This window comes from Lissotriton helveticus, chromosome 10, assembly GCF_964261635.1.
Source record: "Lissotriton helveticus chromosome 10, aLisHel1.1, whole genome shotgun sequence".
NCBI classification, from domain to species: domain Eukaryota; kingdom Metazoa; phylum Chordata; class Amphibia; order Caudata; family Salamandridae; genus Lissotriton; species Lissotriton helveticus.
Window position 1 is genome coordinate 682,725,273 of NC_136071.1, and position 19,482 is coordinate 682,744,754.

The 19,482-nt window shown below is 44.5% G+C and overlaps 1 protein-coding gene across 7 annotated transcripts in view; it reads right to left on the bottom strand.

Moving 5' to 3' along the window:
- Positions 1 to 19,482, bottom strand: part of PRKAG2 (protein kinase AMP-activated non-catalytic subunit gamma 2) — a 1,661,435-nt gene that overhangs the window by 546,772 nt on the left and 1,095,181 nt on the right. For all 7 annotated transcript variants that reach the window (XM_078663217.1, XM_078663218.1, XM_078663219.1 and 4 more), the window contains one exon: positions 1,458 to 1,672. In XM_078663217.1, coding sequence (XP_078519343.1) covers positions 1,458 to 1,672 — 215 coding nt within the window. The remainder of the gene's footprint in view (positions 1 to 1,457; positions 1,673 to 19,482) is intronic.

Sequence of the window (19,482 nt, forward strand, 5' to 3'; positions counted from 1 at the left end):
TATTGCCTTATCTAACTTAAAAAACAATAAAGCGAATGAATTTAAACCTAGACGGCAATGTTGGTGCAAGCTTAAGAAAGACTATGTCATTCTTCAGGGGATACCGTACCAAACCACGTGAGTGTTCAAAATCACATTTATCCAACAAAAAACCCTAGGCTTGAATATCACATCCCCCTTCCACATTTCACTGTTTCCATTTTTTCTGGGTGTGGTCGCGAATCATAACACGTGCCTTTTCTGAAGTCAGCAAAATTGGAATCCGCATGGACACATCTTTCCTACATACTGTAGGTAAACCATATTGGCTGATGACAGGAGCTGCTTCCTTGAGGATTTCTGTGATTTTGTTTAGGAAAAGCTTCAGACAGTACCAGTATTGGGACAAGATGATGCCTCACCAGTCCCTCCAACCAAAATCTACTCACATCAGCAGGACAATTTCCAACAACAAAGAAGGATGAGGCTTAGCAATTAGAGAACCCACGCTATGGAACACACTCTCCCAAGACATCCTCATCTGTTCAAGCATTGAACAACCTTAAGCTTCTTAAAACAAGATTACACAATGGACTTCATTTAGGATTCTTAGTCCAGGCTAATGAAAACCTACAGCATGTTCCGAATAGGGTATTTCGTCTACTACTATATCTCTGCGATGAGGACCCTACATCCCCAGCACTTAGAAGCCTGCAGGGGTTTCTGGTGTACCAAAGTGTTGCCTTTTAAGGCACTATGTGTGGCACATTGGGCCTATTATAAAACTGGACCAGACTTTTTGATCAATACATTCCAGCATTGGGTTAATGCTCTGGCTTTATGCTTGGCTGATAACTTGCCGCTCCAAGTCCCTGTGTCTTACAATTACACAGCAGGGGCTTTGCACGAAGTGCTAATTTAAAATTTCCCCAAAATGACACTTGAGCAACTGCAAATGATAAACATTCTAATGAATAAAATGGCCGGACTATCCCCAAAATCAACCACTCAACCGCTTAGGATATGTTGTACATGCAATAGCCTTCTAAAAATGTTTTTGTCAATAGTGCCAAGACGCCATCCATATTATGTTGCAATCAAGAAGTGCAAATAACTTAACATAACATTCAACTCATACGGTCAGAGCATAGGAGGAACCTCAAATGTCAATTTCACCGGCTTCACCAATATAGTTGGATCCGCTGTGCTGTGGTAGGGGTCACCACCTACCTCCAGGTCACCACAACTACATGATTACATTCCTGGCCTTTCGTTTGACAGCCTAATGTGTTGTTGGAGTTGTGGTCTTGACTTGCTTCCACTGAACCAACTGAATTGATATAACCCTTAACAATTACTCGGAACAGAAAATCCCACAGCTGGAAAGAGGTGGGCTTTTCATACATCGATCTTAACAGGACTAAAACTACCCCAACACTTTCCAAAACTTAACCTGAAAACCATACTCGTTGACTTACTGCTTTTGAGGTAGCGCTGAGGGTGGGCATCTCCAGGACAGGCTTCGTCATGTGCAGGGGTGGCAGGGTAAACCGCTGTCCAGTGTCCGGAGGAGAGGAGAAGGAGCGCAGCCTGGCTTCTAGCCTTTCAGGCTCATGCTTGTACGATTCCAGGGGGAACGTAGGCTGTTTGGTCACTTGCGTTGGAGTAGACGGTGACGAGGCGAGTCCTGAGGCTGCAATGAAAAAGCACAATTAATTATTATTCGCCGTACCAAGCCCGGGGGACTGCAGCCCAGAAAAGGAACTCATTAACTGGTCAGTGAGACAGACTGCCATGAAATAAAGCAACCACCACAAAGTATACACTTCAAACAAAGTTTTACTGCCTCTTTACAACACTTTACAATATTTCCCCACATTTAAAAACACAGTAGAAACTGGAGACAAAGATGTTTTCAATGTTCTGCTTTATTTAAGTGAACATTCTGCTCGCTATAATGAATTATACTGAGATATGCTCGCCCACAATGTAAATTTACTGGGGTGTATCTTAAATGACTGTTTCTTTAGATAAGTAGATGGGACCTATAAGTTGAATACGATTAAGAATTTCGTTTTATATTTGTTGATCCCAGTTATGATTTTACTCATGTTATCAGGAGATTGTGCAAGATGGCACTACACTGGAAAGCCGCCATGCCCTGCCAGCTCAGCAAAATAATTAGCAGTTGTAAATTTAGATCCAATTAGTTGTTCTTTGTGATCTGTTGCAGCATAAGCGTACCCTACAGCTTTCTGCACAACACACCACAGATTGAAATGTCTTTCCGCCTCCTTGTAAATAATTAGTCTCGGAAGCATTAGCAATCCGAGGCTGGCTGCACGCGCTCCTCCCCCTGGTGAGCAGATCTGCACTCGGCCAATTCCCAGAACAAGCAAGATCTCAAAAAGTCACCATCTATGCAGTCTGAGAGACATAATCACAAACAAAAACACTGTGAACATTCTTTGACATTTGACCTTCAGGTCCATCAGCCTTGTTCAATAAAATGTATTTCAACAAAAGTCTTTGGGTTGTCATTAGCATAATGAGTCAGCAGAGGCAATTAAAAGTATGGATTTTATTTTCATTGTTTTCTCTCAAGATGTGGTTAGAGGAATAGCAGTCCTTGAGCACAAGAGGTCAATAAAATGGCGCCTACTTTTTCACAACTCGGTCATACTTTTATTGGAAATTAACTATTCTCTGGTTCGCCAGGTCAACATCTTGAGACCCAGTCTGGCGTAAACATTTTGGGGCTGGAGGGATGCCAACGCTGGGGTAATTTCACAAATAAATGATACAAGCAGTGATCTGCCTCTAAATCAGCAGGTTATCCTGCCTGGAGACTTTCAATCAATCAATCAATCAATCACAAGAATTTGTAAAGCGCGCTACTCACCTGTGAGGGTCTCAAGGCGCTGGGGGGGGGGGTCGCTATTGCTCGAACAACCAGGTCTTGAGTTGTTTCCTGAAGGACAGGTGATCCAGGGTCAGCCGTAGGTGAGTGGGGAGGGAGTTCCATGTCTTGGCTGCCAGGTAGGAGAAGGATCTTCCTCCGACGGTGGATTTCCAAATTCGTGGGACGGAGGCGAGGGCGAGGCTGGCGGATCGGAGCTGGTGGATGGGTGTGTAGAATGTGAGGCGTGTGTTGAGGTACTTCGGGCCTGTGTCGTGGAGAGCCTTGTGTGCGTGGGTGAGGAGTCTGAACGTGATCCTCTTGTTGACATGCAGCCAGTGCAGGTCTTTCAGGTGGGCGGAGATGTGGCTGCGGCGAGGGATGTCCAGGATGAGTCGTTCTGAGGCGTTCTGAATGCGCTGGAGTCTTTTCTGGAGTTTGGCTGTGGTTCCAGCGTAGAGGGTGTTCCCGTAGTCCAGACGGCTGGTGACGAGGGCCTGGGTGACCGTCTTCCTGGTTTCTGTGGGGATCCATTGGAAGATCTTTCGGAGCATGCACAGGGTGTTGAAGCAGGATGATGAGACTGCGTTCACTTGCTTGGTCATCGTGAGGGAGGAGTCCAGGATGAAGCCCAGGTTGCGTGCGTGGTCCGTTGGCTTGGGTGCGCTGCCCAGGGCAGGGGGCCACCAGGAGTCATCTCACGCGGAGGGAGATGGTCCGAGGATGAGGACTTCCGTCTTGTCTGAGTTCAGTTTAAGGTGGCTGATCTTCATCCATTCTGCGACGTCTCTCATTCCTTCCTGGAGGTTGGCTTTGGCGGTGTTGGGGTCGTTGGTGAGGGAGAGGATCAGCTGGGTGTCGTCGGCGTAGGAGATGATGTTGAGGTTGTGTCGGCGGGCGATGGCTGCGAGAGGGCTCATGTAGACGTTGAAGAGGGTTGGGCTGAGTGAGGATCCTTGTGGGACGCCGCAGATGACTTCGGAGGCCGCGGATCGGAACGGGGGGAGGCGGACTCTCTGGGTTCTTCCGGCGAGGAACGAGATGATCCACTCCAGGGCCGCTCCTTGGATTCCGGTGTTGCTGAGGCACTGTATCAGGGTGCGGTGGAAGGCGGTGTCGAAGGCTGCTGGGAGGTCCAGGAGGATGAGGGCAGCCGTTTCCCTGTTGTCGAGCAGAGACCTGATGTCGTCGGTGGCTGCGATGAGGGCGGTCTCGGTGCTGTGGTTTGCTCGGAAGCTGGACTGTGAGGGCTCGAGGGATCCGTTGGTCTCGAGGAAGGCTTGAGGATGACTTTGGCTGGAAAGGGGAGGAGCGAGATGGGGCGGAAGTTCTACAGGTCCGTGGGGTCCGCGGTGGGTTTCTTGAGGAGGGCGCTCAGCTCGGCGTGTTTCCAGCTCTCCGGGAAGGTGGCGGATGCGAGGAGCTGTTGATGATGCTCCGGAGTTGGGGTGCGATGATGGAGTCGGCTTTGTTGAAGATGTGGTGTGGGCATGGGTCGGTAGGGGAGCCGGAGTGGCTGGTGTTCATCGTGCGGGTGGTGTCTTCGGTGCTGACCGGGGTCCAGTTGCAGAGGGTGGTGGTTGGGGGCGCTGGTTCGGCGGTTGGGTGCGTGGTTTGTGCGCCAAAGCTGTTGTGAATGTCGGCGATCTTGCGGTGGAAGAACGAGGCGAGTGAGTCGCAGAGGTCTTGCGAGGGTGTGATGTCGTTGTTGCAGGCGCTGGGGTTGGAGAGCTCTTGGACGATGCTGAAGAGCTCCTTGCTGTTGTGGGTGTTGTTGTCCAGTCTTTCTTTGAATGCTGTCTTCTTGGTGGTGCGGATCAGCTGGTGGTGTATGCGGGTGGCGTTCTTGAGGGCGGTCATGTGTTCTGTTGTCTGGTCATGGCGCCAGGTTTTCTCGAGGGTGCGGCAGGTTTTCTTGGAGTTTTTGAGGTCGGTGGTAAACCACGAGGCTTTCCGGCTGCCGGGTCTGCTGGGAGGGTTCTTCTATGGTGCGAGTTCATCGGCGCAGTCGGTGAGCCACTGTGTGAGGTTGCGGGCTGCTTCGTTGGGGTCCGTTGTGTTGACAGGAGGGTTCTGGCTGAGGGAGGTGGTGAGCTGGTCAGTGGTGATCTTGCTCCAGCTTCTGCGGGGAACCTGTTGCGGGTGGTGGTGGGTCGTTGTTTTCCTGAAGTTGAAGTGGACGCAGCTGTGGTCTGTCCAGTGTAGTCCGGTGGAGTGGCTGAAGGAGATGTGCTTGCTGGAGGAGAAGATGGGGTCAAGCGTGTGGCCGGCGTAGTGGGTGGGGGTGTTCACCAGTTGCTTGAGTCCGAGGTTGGCGAGGTTGTCCAGCAGGGCGGTGGTGTTGCGGTCCTTGTTGTTCTCCAGGTGAAAGTTGAGGTCCCCTAGGAGGACCTTTAATGCAGCCGGCCTGCCAGGAATTTACCCACAGGGATAGGGTCTGATGTGCCCCTTCCCAGAGCGCATATGTTTCCTTGTTAGCCTCTGGAGGAATATAAAGGAGGAAGGACCTTGCCTTTGACCTGCATGCTTATTTATCAGTTGCTTATCCTAGATCAAGGGCAATGACCTCCTAGAACCAGCAGTTCGTTGTTCCTGCAGCTGCTAACATCACATGAATGGAAACCTATCTTAATGGGGCCTTTCTCCTGATTTCATGGCTTTGGGGTTTACTGATTTCGCTCTTTCCAAAGGAAGGGCTATATAACCCTCTTCTTGTAGGATATTTCCTAAAAGAATGGAAACAGCTTATACCAAACAGCGGCTCACATGGACCATGGATACAAGCGGGGTGGGCGGTGTCCATAAGTGAGATACTACACCTCCCAATTAGAACCACCCCAGTGTTCTTGCACCTGGATTTTTGGTGTGAAGGAATACTGGGCCTTATTTGACTGCCTAGGAAGTCCATACAGTAAAATTAAATAAGGATCAGGCTGCAAATAGAACCAAGCACCGGCCTCTGTCCCACCTCCACCTAATGGACGGGGCGCATAGAACACTCAAACCTGCCTGGCACCAACCGCCCTATGTCCTGGCGGACTCTGCCCCACCCCACACAGTTGTCCCTGCTCTCAGGGAAGGTGGTGAATGGGCTCAGATTTGTATCCATTACTGGGCCTCTGCATGTAAATTTGAACCCAATAATTTTGCATCTACATGTTATTCCTTTTCTTGGAACAGATACTTGCCATAGCTGGATTTAGGTCCGGGGATACTAACCAGAGCATTACATTAATTCTAGCTGGCCAGTAACCACACACCAAAATCCGACTGACTTATTATCGAAGGCATACTGTAAATGTGAATGTTGCAACTAAAAGAGCTGGTTCAAGTGGCTTGAAATTGACACAAAAGTCACATGTATTAGACAATATATAATTACATTTTATACAACGTATAGTACGCTGCATAAAACATAGTTATATATTGCGCTATGGTAAGCGTTGATAGTTAACAATATACCATAGTACATGCGGTTTAGAACTGTGATGGGATTGGTTGATGGCTGTGTTTACCAAAGGTAGAAATCAGCCATATAGTTTTTATGACAATTTAGCATTATTGTACGGTCTGCGTTTTTGAGACTTCTGGGTAAGAATGTAGATAATTATTAAGTTGTATTATTGTTAATAACCTATTACCACTTTTATGAAGTAGTAATAAGTTATGGTTTTTGTTTTGAAAATTCTATTTATTATTGACCTATGGGTTTTCGAAACTTTTAAACCGTAATAAAGTTGCATCCATTTGAGGAAAGACCGTACATTTTTTCCACTGGTTTAACTGCGGAAGGAGTAAACATTTTGCTGGGTTGTCTGAAAAAGGTGTAAAGAAAAAAGGGGTGTTCCTAAATTTGCTTACATCGAATATTTTCAATATACACCTTTAAAATTTGTATTGCGTGAAAAGCTGGTCGTATTTTGTTTACATTTGGCAGAATTACATATTATGGTGCGCACATGTTTATTTAGTGGAGTGCAGGTAAATTATGCAATTCATTTATAATTTTTAATATTTTAAAAATTAGTAATATTTATTATTTTGGTATTTTTGTTAAATGTGGGGGTATTTTGCTATAGTCCCATGACACATAGTTATGACAAGTCATAAGCTGATTAGGTAATCATTGGCTTTACAAAAGTTAAAGGCAGAGATGTTGTTTTTAAGTACATTTTCCCTGTGTAGTGCCTTACGCCTTTCGATGTAGATAAGTATTAGGTTTGGTATTATTGCCCTAAATATTACCACTTTAGTAAAGTGGTAATAGGTAGAGCAAAATAGTTATAGCTTCTATATATTTTTTGAAAAACTAAGGAGTAGTGCAGGAGCACTGTGGCACCCCAAAAATGTTTTCCAAGGATAACATTTTTGTTTATCATTTTTTCAACATTGTCATATCCTTGTACGACAGAGTGTGTTTGTTTTAAGTAGTGTAGTAAATGTTTATAATTTTTGTGCTACTCTGTACGCTTTTGTATATTTAAATATGTAAAAAAGTGAAAAAACACTTTATTAATAAAATATTGTATTTTACAGAATATTATAGAACCTTGTACAATCATTAAATGTATGGATGGAGATTGTAGACATGGCTGCACGGTTCAATGAGTGAGTGAATAAACAGTATGATGGGTGAGGAGTGGGGAGTCGGGGATGAATCAATTAAAGAATGGTTGACAATGAATAAAGACTTTTAGCTATGTGGAGCAAATTGTGTCAATGCACTGACCAAGGGCGGGTGCTCTGGTTTTGATTTTAGGGTCTGCAATAAAACAAGACCCTCCCCCAAACACTACCACCACACCCATCCTTGTGAAACTTGCATAGCCCGAATGTATTTAATACAGTGTTCTGATTTAGTGCCTCAAAGAATTAAACACAGCGCATTCATCGTTAATCGAAAACAGCAAAGAGAAAGTGGTAACCATGAAATCTTACATTAATCCCGGCTTCCACTTGACCACATTGTGTGATCCTAGGCAATTACTTTTCTTCATAATACCGCATTATCCTTCATTGTTACATTACAGCACCTATAACTATACCAGTTCAGGTAGTATGCTCACAAAACCAGGTAAGACTATAATGTCACTCCAGCTATACTAACACTTTAGGTCACATATGGGGAGCAAAACACAACTGACTTTCCTCTTAATTCACTAATAGTAATGTCATCAGGACAGTGGAGGTGGGCACCAATGTCTCTAAGTTCATGATTAGGATCATTTCTAACAGTTGTCATTCAATGAACCTTGTATAATTGTATATACTAAACTGACATGCGTTGCAATGGTCACATTATAAAATAAATTATACCGTTCCGACTTTTTGAAGAGTCTTTATCGTGTATGTATTGGAGCAGACTTCTCACACTCTGGAAGGAAGGTTAAAATAAGGCTATGGAACTTTCTGAAAGGTGTTTAAGAATGGTTTTGCACAATTCATAAATCCCTCTTGGCCACTTAAATAGGCCTCTTTCTTCAAGATGTAGTCTTATTACCAGTTTTGACAGATCTCCAGTATTTACCCTGAAGTGGCTAGGATGCAACACAACAAGGTAAAGGGAACAAGTCCCAAGCTGGGCAAGAATGCCCCCATGGAATGAAGCCTCGAGGTAGGACTACCTGGCTGACCGTAGTTAGTCCTACCTCGAGGTTCATTCCCTTAGCTCCAAAGGGCACAACAGCCCAAGCATGTGTTATCTTTCTATCCTGAGGGATAGCTCTGCTAATCATGGTATTAGATAGAAGCAACTGGGTACGTTTCAGTTTGTCCCATCTTGCAGCTTCTAAGAAGACCCTCGGTTGTTAGGTGTGAGAATCTGTTTGGAATGGAAAGGTGGTCTAAACAGAAGGAAGTGAAATGTGCCAGGTTGTCTAAGTAACACAAATGCTACAGAACACATTAAAATGATAAAATGCCAATTCAAACTGAATTGCCAGATTATTTTAACTTAATTTAAAAGCTGTGGCTTTTCCAAAACATTCTAGGGAAATGTTACAGAAAAATGTGAAAATGTGGTGCTCTGGTTTGAAATTGTTATGGATCCTCCGCCTTTTGTCAGACTTGCTTGAGATATATTTTCTTCGGAACTTTATTCAGCGCTTCGCTTTGCTTGATGTACAGTGCCACTATCAACGTATAGGAATACTTCATTTGTGCCCCTGCAGAACGTCCTTTAAAACGTGTTGCTTTATAAAAAAAAAACGTATTTGCTAAATGTACTGTGAAATGTACCATACAGCCAGATCGTGTTCTACTGTTTTTTGGAGGGCGGGGGGAAGTACCCCCTAACACCCAAACTCATTGGGGGAAGTCAAACCTGCTCACTTCACTTGGTGCAACTCGGATGGGTATTTACCCCACAACAAGTTCACCCCCTGGTACTGCTGATTGATTACCATATAACACTGAAAATGATAGACACTTGTAATTTTTTTCTTATGTTTGCTTGTACATAGAGAGATTTTTTGTTTCCCGCCCTTGCCAGGTATACAAAGATTTGTACGAACTGAATCACATTATTTAAGCAAAGGAAACTAGGTGGGGCAAATGGGTTAACGACACAAAGCTGTGCTGCTTTGTTGGGAACAATTTAACATCCTTCCATGGTTCAAGGAACTTAAGAACATGTTCAACTTCAGGCCCTGGGGGATGAGAAAAACACTTTCACACTTGAAAATGAAAATGCTCTCAGTCAATCCAAGCAGAACAAATGATGTTATCGATAAAAAGGGCTTAAATGAGAAACCGCAGTAAAAATTAACCTTCAATTTAAGAAGAAGCTGAACCTCCTGTCCTTGGAGACACGACAATAAATCAAGGTATAAAAACACATGCTCTGTATATACAACGCCTGGAGGTGCTTTGGGGGAGGTTGTGCGAGGGGATGCGGTCTCATTGACCCTCTGGTGGCTAAAAGAAGAATCGTGCCAACCTCTCTCCCACAGTGTCTCTGAGCTGGGCACCATGCCAGGAGAAAGCGGCGAGCCGCACAGAGCAGCACTGTTACTGACACAGCACGGCTTTTCAAATGTTATTTTATCAAATCTGGCAGCCGCTTAATGGCTAAAAATGCGAAATTATTTATATGCAACTATAATACATATATTCTGTTTTACTTTGGTTGTCGATTTGTTTGTTTTTTCCTGCTTTTTTGCAGCTTCCTTTGTCCTCGTGACACTACTGCTGCCCAATGTGTACATGTGCTGTGTGCCCTAGTGAAGTTTGGTTTGATTTTTTTTTCAATATGCTATCTTGCTATTCTACTGAGGTCAGATATGCAATGTCAGCCGTACATTTCTTCCTGCATAAGATACTTTGCATTCTAGTACATGAAGCCCAACATTATTAAAGGCCGACACAAAAAAAAAACAGTACAGATACATTGTTTTTTTTTTAACCAACTTTACTGATTTATATCAGAGAAAGTAAGACAAAATATAATAATTTGTTCCAGTCGTGTTAGTCAATACAGGCCAGCCATATCCATTGTACAATGACACATCACCTAATCAGATAGCAAGAGCAGTCAAATCAAGTCTGTTGGAACCCTACCATTTGCCCCACATATTGTCATGCTTCTGGGGGCAGCCCCTGGCTGTGTAAATACTTTGTTCTTGTTGGGCGAACCAGCCCATTCCCTTTTGCCACTTTGCCAATATGGGGGGACGTGGGTCTTTCCAGGCGCGCGTGATGTCTCTCTTTGCCACTAGGGTAGCCATGCCTACCACTGTTCTCTCTCCCCGGGTGCCTCCAAGTCCCTCAATGATTCCCAACAATGCAATCTTGGATGCCAGAGAAATCAACCTCTCCAGGCCTTCGATCAGGCGCCAGTATCTCTCTATCACAGGACACTGCCAGACCATATGAAAGTAGTCAGCTTCCGGACAGTCGCAGCGAAAGCTCGCGGAGATTGTGGCCTGGCCAGCATGCTATAGGCGATGGGGAGTGAAGAACGTTGTATGTAAATCGTGTATTTGGATCAACTTAAGGCATGAGAATATAGCCAGTTCTTAGGGTGGTGGTGGGGGGGGGGGGTGGCATGCAGACGTCTTGCTAGTCAATATCTTTGAGGGGACGCACCAACCCTTCCCATTTCCACTTGAGGGGTGTGAGACACTCAGAGGTGTTAACTTTAAGCACCATCATGGGATAGACTTGGGATATTCTCCTTTTCCGAGGCTTTCCATGAGGAGTCTAGTTTCGCGGAGGTCATGGTAAGGGAAGATCGACAAACACTGTTTTGTACTCGGAAAGAGAGTTGTACGTATTCATGGAGCTAGGTCTGGGAAAGCTGGTACATAGTTGGCTACTCTGCGAGACATCCCCAGGGTTGTGTGAGAAGGTGGGGCCCGAGGGTGGCGTGGAACTTAAGGTAATATTTGGGTGGAAGCCATCTGGTCCTGGGGTCTTCCCAGAATTCAGCTCCAGAATCCTTTACTCTATTTCCTCACTGGTGATAGGCGCCACGAAAGCCCTCTTAGAAACTCCGAAGAGCAAGGGAAAAATAATCTCCATCAGTAAAGGCTTGCAGCATTCGTATGGTGGGCAAGGGCAGTGATCATAGCTTCCGTTAATAATCATCAAAAATGGTGGCTATCTCTGAAGATCAGTACACCATGCATCCTGTAGGATCTTGGAATGCTTTAACCACTCTAGAGGACAGTCGTTGGGGGCCAACCAGTGGAACAATTGCCCATTTTTGTCCCAGTGCTCGTAGACATCTTCTGTTGTGGCCCTCCAACACTGTCGGGCCTCGTAGAGAACTAATGGTTGTAGGGTTGTCAGAGCAAGCTGAAGTTGATCTTGTATTCTTTCCGACTCATCTCCCTGGCTACGCCACTATAAGTGGAGTATTTGGGCCTCAAGGGTAGCGATATGGGGCTGTTTGGTTCTCTCTAGACGTCAAATGTGAGATTTCACAATACCTCTCATGGTGGCCTTACCCGCCGCCCTGAGTGTAGCGGGGAAGGTAATGGAGTCCAGGTTTGTGAGAAAGTTGGTCTGGAGCTCAGTAGATAAAAATGCCACACATTGAGGCGCCAAATGGGTACAGGGTCAGTGTTCAGCAGTCCAAAAATGACAGTTAAGGAGGAGTGATGAAAATGTCTCTCAGAAGAATGGTGGTAGTCCTAACACGGTATCTGGCACGGGGAGCAGGAGATCTATGCAAGTCAGCATTTTGTGGGCTGCCAAGGAGTTTGCATTTTCTGTGTCCCAAGGGTGCCAGACCCTCCAGATATCACTTAGGCCAAGCAAGTCAACCCGGGTCTTGATTTATTTGGTTCGCTGTCAAGAGGACACCGTGAGGGGACCTGAGGCATCACTGTCAGGATCAGAGGGAGCAATAAAGTCACCACTGATTATAGTTGTACCTTGTGGAAGACCTAGGATGTCTCTGAGGGTGGACAGAACACCCGGGGCGGGATGTAGACACTTAGGAAATGACCATGCCTTCCCCCTACACTCTGACAAATCTACACTGGGGGTCTGTTTATTCAATTTGCGCATAACACACTACTGGACCCCACATTTTGGCGGTTGTATGCCAGACTATCGTATCAGACATATCAGCTGTCATAAATATCATGTCCTTGAATGGCATTTACAAAAATAACTTCCCATCATGTTTAGATGTTCTATTATTATCTCCAATGGGCAATAAAACTGTTTTCATAAAATAAAATTCCAAAGACATATATTTAATATGCATATAGCTATCACTATGTGTCTGAAACCATTTAATACAGCCACTACTGATACATTAGATATTCTGCCTGAAAAACGCCAGTGTATGGGCATATTAGAAAACTGACAAACACATGATATACTATGACGCTGTGAACCACAGTAAATACAAAGGCAATGCTAAGGAAGTGTAGAAAGACAGGGCAACAAGCTGGTGGACTGGCATGCATTACTTTCATAGATACTATTGGAAAGCTCTGTAGAGGAGGAGCTCTATTTGCCACATGAAATGTATGGATAAAGTAAGATATAATTTGGGGACATTGTTCGCAAAAACCTATGGCACCATTCTACCAGGGGGCCAAAACTGAAACCTCCTGAATGCATGTAATTCTGTGGAGTAGTTTTTATACGGAACCAAAATTCTAAATATTATATGGAAAATCAAGCATTATCAAAGAAGAGCTGCAATGTGTAGTCCAATGCTTTGATCCACTTCGTTGACTGAACCACAGTGCCTTCGACAGATCAGCAGTCTACCCCCCAGTGCCTTGAGACCCTCACGGGTGAGTAGTCGCGCTTAACAAGACACCTGATTGATTGATTGAGTCTGGATCGGTATCAGTTCGCAGAATGAAGTAAAGTGTGACAGAATGCTGTATGTGAATTGATGTCTGTGGGACTTGGGCTGTCCTCTTTCTTTGGTACATGCTGCCTACATTAAACACATTGAAATCAGAAGAACCTTCAGGAAAAGCCTCAAGACCTGGCTCTTTGACTGATTCGAAGCTGCACCCCCCCAGTCCTCCCCCAGCGCCTTGAGACCCGCATGGGTGAGTAGCGTGCTTTATAAAACCCTGATTGATTAATTGATTGAAATCGTGTAGACATACACAAATCCAGTCAAGAACACAGCAATAACGGTCGTAAGCCTCTTCTTGTGGGTTAGATGTAATACGCAAGATGGGTCTCTTCTTTTCTACATGACTCTGAAATGTTGGGTCACCTGAAGCGTATCCCTTGCCACATCTAGTTCGATGTCTAGGTGAGACCACCAGCTGATTTACAAAGTACTAAAATATATTATATCAACTGAATGCAGACCACACACAACTATATCTCAATATCAATGTGTTTAGCTTAGGTGAGGACGTGCCATTTTGCAAGTATCCTACAAACATAAAAAAAGTCTAATTTGTATAGATGCAATCATACTCTGGCACAACCAGTGAAAATGTCAATTGTTCACCTAAACCACTGGATAACCAGTGGCGCTCCTCTGCTAAGGCGGTGGAGCATCGCCCCACTGCCAGATGCAGCAAAGAAAGGAAAAAATAAAATGATAATAACCGAATGTTATTATCATTGTATTTTTAACTCCTGCTGCAGCAGTGCATGAGGGGGAAGGCGTAGCTGCAGAGGAGGAGTGGTAGAACACTCCTTTGCGCATGACTGTTTGGTCGGCCCTATCGGTCCGCCCAAAACAGTCATGCGCACTCCCCTGTTCTCCATGCAGGCTGCATTACAAGCTGCATAGAGAACATGCCCATCCCTACAGTCCCTGGCTGAGCACCATGTCACGGCGCTCAGACAAATCACCATGCTGCATTGGAGCGTTGTGATTGGCTTAGGGTTTGGAGCCTAGCTGCCTGCTTCCTGTTCCGACTTGGAGTCGGACATAGGAGGGCAGTAGAGAAGATGCAGGACCCGGCGGCAGCAAGGTAAGTTTCTTTTTTTAATAGAAGTCCTTGACCCCCTTTCCCTCTTGCGCCTGCCCACCACCTGCGAGCCGTGCCGGACACCCCTGCGGCAAACTGCGCTCAGTTGGCATCACAAGTTTTGTAGCCGGATCAACTTAATGAAGCAACCAATCATTGACAACGGGCAAAATCCTTGCTCCTTCCCTCAGAGCAAAAAGAAGTAAAACAGGCTGCAAAACTGGTTATGGAGAGAACCAAGCCAAGAAGCCTCTGGCCCGAACATGACTCAGCAAGCTTTGTGTGGCTCTAGAGCAATTTGCCGGTTGGCCCAGTCCTGGATGGTCATTCTAGGCCCCTAATCAGGAGGAGGGCCAACACAGTTGGTGCAGTTCCATATCCGGAAATATAAACAGATGAACTTACAATTCACTTTGTAGCACCTATATAGTCCCTCAAAACACACACATGCAGTCAGTCATTAGATGGATGGCCAGAGTTACATACAGACAGAAGGACGGGCAGATGCACGGGAGGTAGATGCAGTTTTCATCTTAAGCTTTAGCTCTCTTGTGCAGAAAGTACATTTTAGCAACAAAAAAAAGTATAAATACCATGAAAATATTAAATGAAGTTAAGGGGGTACAGTAAATAACAACGGTTATAGGTGGCTGAAATGAACTGACCATATACCTTATGCCGCATGATGTGGTGGATGGAAGAAAACTATGAATAATACAACAGACCAGTGGACGAAGGGGGCTGGCTGAAAACCCCAGTAAGTAAGTATATTATATAATTCTTTTTGTTGGTAATGTCAGGCCTAAAAACATTTTGGAAAACACAGGAAGAACATTACTGAAAAAAAAAACAGGGTAAAACTTGAGAGTATGCAGGCCATGAACCAGTTAATAATAGTTAATGATATAATATAGTATTCATGCCTGTTTCACCTGTAGCCTCCTTTAATATGCTGCATTCTCAAAATCTCTTCTACCCTCGGTCTCACTTCATGTTCATTACACCGTTGACCTCTTTGCTGTCACATTTATTTACACAGCGATTATGTGCTTGCATGTCCATACCACTGACATTGTTCACAATTTATGGGTGCCAGATTTCTCCATGTATACTGAACAACATGCATTCAGCCCTAGGCTTTTCTCTTACAAATTAGTTTCAGAAAGTCTGTTAGTCTAGCTGGGTCAAATGAGGCAAACAATGATTACACTCACAGCATACAGTAAATTTGTTACATTCATACCCAGGATTTGAAATATGGTGTTTTGCATATTTTGGGCTACATTTGCCAATCATAGCTGCACACTATAGATTGCATTCATTTACTTATAAATGTTTTATATATATTTTCCATTAAACATATATTTATTATGGTATTTAAACTGTGTGAGCGCTTCACCTTTACTTGCTACGCCGTTTTCAAAAAACTAAATGTTTTGGGATTTAAAACTAAATGTTTTGGGATTTTACAACAAAGCTGATTAACCTCAAAAGCTGTTAACTCTGATGTGCTTGCAAACAGTCTTATTAACCCGTGTTTATTTATTTTGTTGTAATCTCCGGAATGCATGAAATAAATCTTCATAATGAGACATGAGGGATGGCAGAGAGATTCGAAATGCATAACTTGTGACAATGGTCTGGCGAGTGCATTGATATGGATTCAAGACAGAACTTTGCTATTACAATATCAGACCAATAAAAACAGCAGGTGCCATATAAAGAATATGATGCAGGAGCTAAACTCCAGTCTCAAGAACAATGGCTGCATCACTCTTTCATTCAACCAATCACAGAGCAAGCAATTGCACCCATCATACCATAGTCTATATTACAACCAATCGGATTTGGCATATGAATTATACAAGTAGCTTTAATTAGACCAAACTTAAAAAAGATACATTTCTGGGTGAATATGGAGAAGTTGCATCAGTGGTTCTGGAACAATTTAAAAAGTGGGGGTGCTGTCATCAATGTCACATCACTGAGTTCATAGGGAATGTGAAACAATACAAGCATCACACAAAGAACAAGTCTCACAAATGAACAAATGACCATTCACAAGGCGAGTGGTAAGAGTGTAGTATGTAGCAGGTGTTGTAGTTAGAAGCTAAAATGTAGCAGATGCACTTGTACTCTAGCGGATAATGCTAGGCCAGTGATTACTACATGCTATGCAATAACTGGCAACATCTAGTAAATACCTTAAGAGTCAGCTCCTCTTTACGGTCTCCCTTACACCATTAATTCTGTTTTAACTGTAGCGTATTTAATTATTTCTCAATTATTAAATCCATGAAACGGGAACCAAGCTCTTCTGAAAGTAGGATTTCAGGGTCCCTCTTTATCTAGAAATCATAGTTGTCTTCAATTCCTGAAATGAGACCAGCTACTCGTTAACTCTAATTTGTTCTGGCAACTTGTTCCATTTGGGGTTCTGCCTCAGAATATTATAATCCGAAATATTGTCTGACATAAAAATGGTGTCCTAAATTTTGTTTAGAAAAATGGCGTCCCAATTAGTGTAGATTTCTTATTGCTCCACTGAGTGTGGATGTTCCATATCGCCCCACTGAGTGTAGATGCTCTGAATCGCCCCACTGAGTGTGGATGCTCTGTATTGCCTCACTGAGTGTAGATGTTCTATATCACCCCACTGAGTGTGGATGTTCTATATCGCCCCACTGAGTGTAGCTGTTCTGTATCGCCCCACTGAATGTAGATGTTCTATATCACCCCACTGAGTGTGGATGTTCTATATCGCCCCACTGAGTGTAGATGCTCTGAATCACCCCACTGAGTGTGGATGCTCTGTATTGCCTCACTGAGTGTAGATGTTCTATATCACCCCACTGAGTGTGGATGTTCTATATCGCCCCACTGAGTGTAGCTGTTCTGTATCGCCCCACTGAATGTGGATGTTCTATATCACCCCACTGAGTGTAGATGTTCTATATCGCCCACTGAGTGTAGCTGTTCTGTATCGCCCCACTGAGTGTGGATGTTCTATATCACCCCACTGAGTGTGGATGCTCTGTATCACCCCACTGAGTGTAGATGCTCTGTATCGCCCCACTGAGTGTGGATGCTCTTTATCGCCCCACTGAGTGTAGATGTTCTATATCACCCCACTGAGTATTGATGTTCTATATCGCCCCACTAAATGTAGCTGTTTTATATCGCCCCACTGAGTGTGGGTGTTCTGTATCACCCCACTGAGAGTGGATGTTCTGTATCCCCCAACTGAGTGTGGATGTTCTATATCGCCTCACTGAGTGTGGATGTTCTATATCGACCCGGTGAGTGTGGATGTTCTATGTCACCCCAATGAGTGTGGATGTTCTAATTCGCCCCACTGAGCGTAGCTTGTCTGTATCGCTCCACTGAGTGTGGATGTTCTATATCGCCCCACTGAGTATTGATGTTCTAAATCACCCCACTGAGTGTGGATGTTCTATACCGACCACTGAGTGTGGATGTTGTATGTCGTCCCACTGAGTGTGGATGTTCTATATCGCCCCACTGAGAGTAGATGTTCTATATCGCAGCACTGAGTGTGGATGTTCTATATCGACCCAGTGAGTGTGGATGTTCCGTGTCACCCCACTGAGTGTGGATGTTCTAATTCGCCCCGCAGAGTGTAGATGTTCTATGTCGCCCCACTGAGTGCGCATGTTCTATGTCACCCCACTGAGTGTAGAGGTTCTATATCGCCCCACTGAGTATGGATGTTCTATATCACCCCACTGAGTCAATGGGATGATATTTTTGTAAATGAAATTTGGGCCACAATGCTTAGGTCAGATTGTATTCTGACAAGGAACACCTGCTACCAATCCCTATTGGGAGCAGGCATGAGTGGAAGAGGCATGGCCACCAGTGGTAACCCTCTTTACTGTAGCCTTAGGCGGGGTTACGATTTCCTGATATTGGATCCAGGCTGTTCCTATGGACAGAAAGTTTGTAGTCTGTTCTTGAGATTTTCCAGGGCCTGACCCCAATACTGGTGCATGGGGTATGGTAAGACTTTTAATTTCTCTCTCCTCTTTAAAATGATAATCTTCTCATAAACTCTCCTGAGCAGCTTCACTGTTCTTATGTTAATTGACAGCCTACGCTATCTATAATTTGTTAATCTGTGATTATCTTGGGAAATGGCCCGGCCGTATTTTTTAAGCACTTTAGACCGTACTGGTGCTCACTGGGGCCCCACACTGAACATCACAATAATCACAATTGATAACTGCAATGAGTGAAACAAGCATAGCTTCCAGTAAGCCTTTATGGCTGTCCCTCTCTCGAAAGATGGCTACATGCTGAGCCAGATCGCATATTATAATTCTGCTTGTCACAGTTGCTGAAAAGAGTCATTAAACAACCCATGCACAATGTTAGAAAATGAAAAGTATGCTCCAGAACAATAGTTTATCAATCAAAAAACATCAGCCTATTAAGCAGGGTAATCACCTAAATGGTATCCGTTTAGCTCACTTAGAAATCCTGCTGTCTGCCTTGCATAGCACTCGACTGCCTACGTTAGGGTTACGTTTTCCTGCATCCTTTATGAGCTGCTCCTATAACCATGATGCTTCTGTTCACTCGGAAGGTGTGGACACCGGTGGAATGAAAAGACTCCCAGCTATAGCTCACCCCTACTCCCTCTTCAAATGTGAGAGGACAGGTTAAGATTACTAATAGGGAGAGGTTGATTGAGATGTCTGGGGAGGATGAAGAGGCGTTCTAGCTGCTTGGAAATCTATCTTATCCCACAATGCATCACTCTAATAGTGTATCATGATTTTTAACTCCTGGACATTCCCAGATTCTCCTCAATGTCTCCTTGTGCCTAGTGTTCCCCCACTTCTACTACTTCCCTGCCCCAACAAGAACCCTGCTCCCAAACTTCCTGTGTGCATGTCAGAGACCTACAATCAGCTATTCACAATGCACCGCTGCTCTGTACAGTGTGAAATCAGCTGTTTGAGAAAGACCACAAGCAGGGTCAGATTGGGACTGCAATTAGGCCCGGGCAGTCCTAAAAAAGTGGCCCACATTCGCGGGTGATACCCATTCAGAAAACATCATTTGGTTAGTCTCATTGGATTCATTTTAAGAGAAATGTTTGGTAACCTAAGCATTTTAAAGCCTATAGAGTTAGTAAGATTGGTGAAAACTAGAAGCTCTGCATTTTGGCCA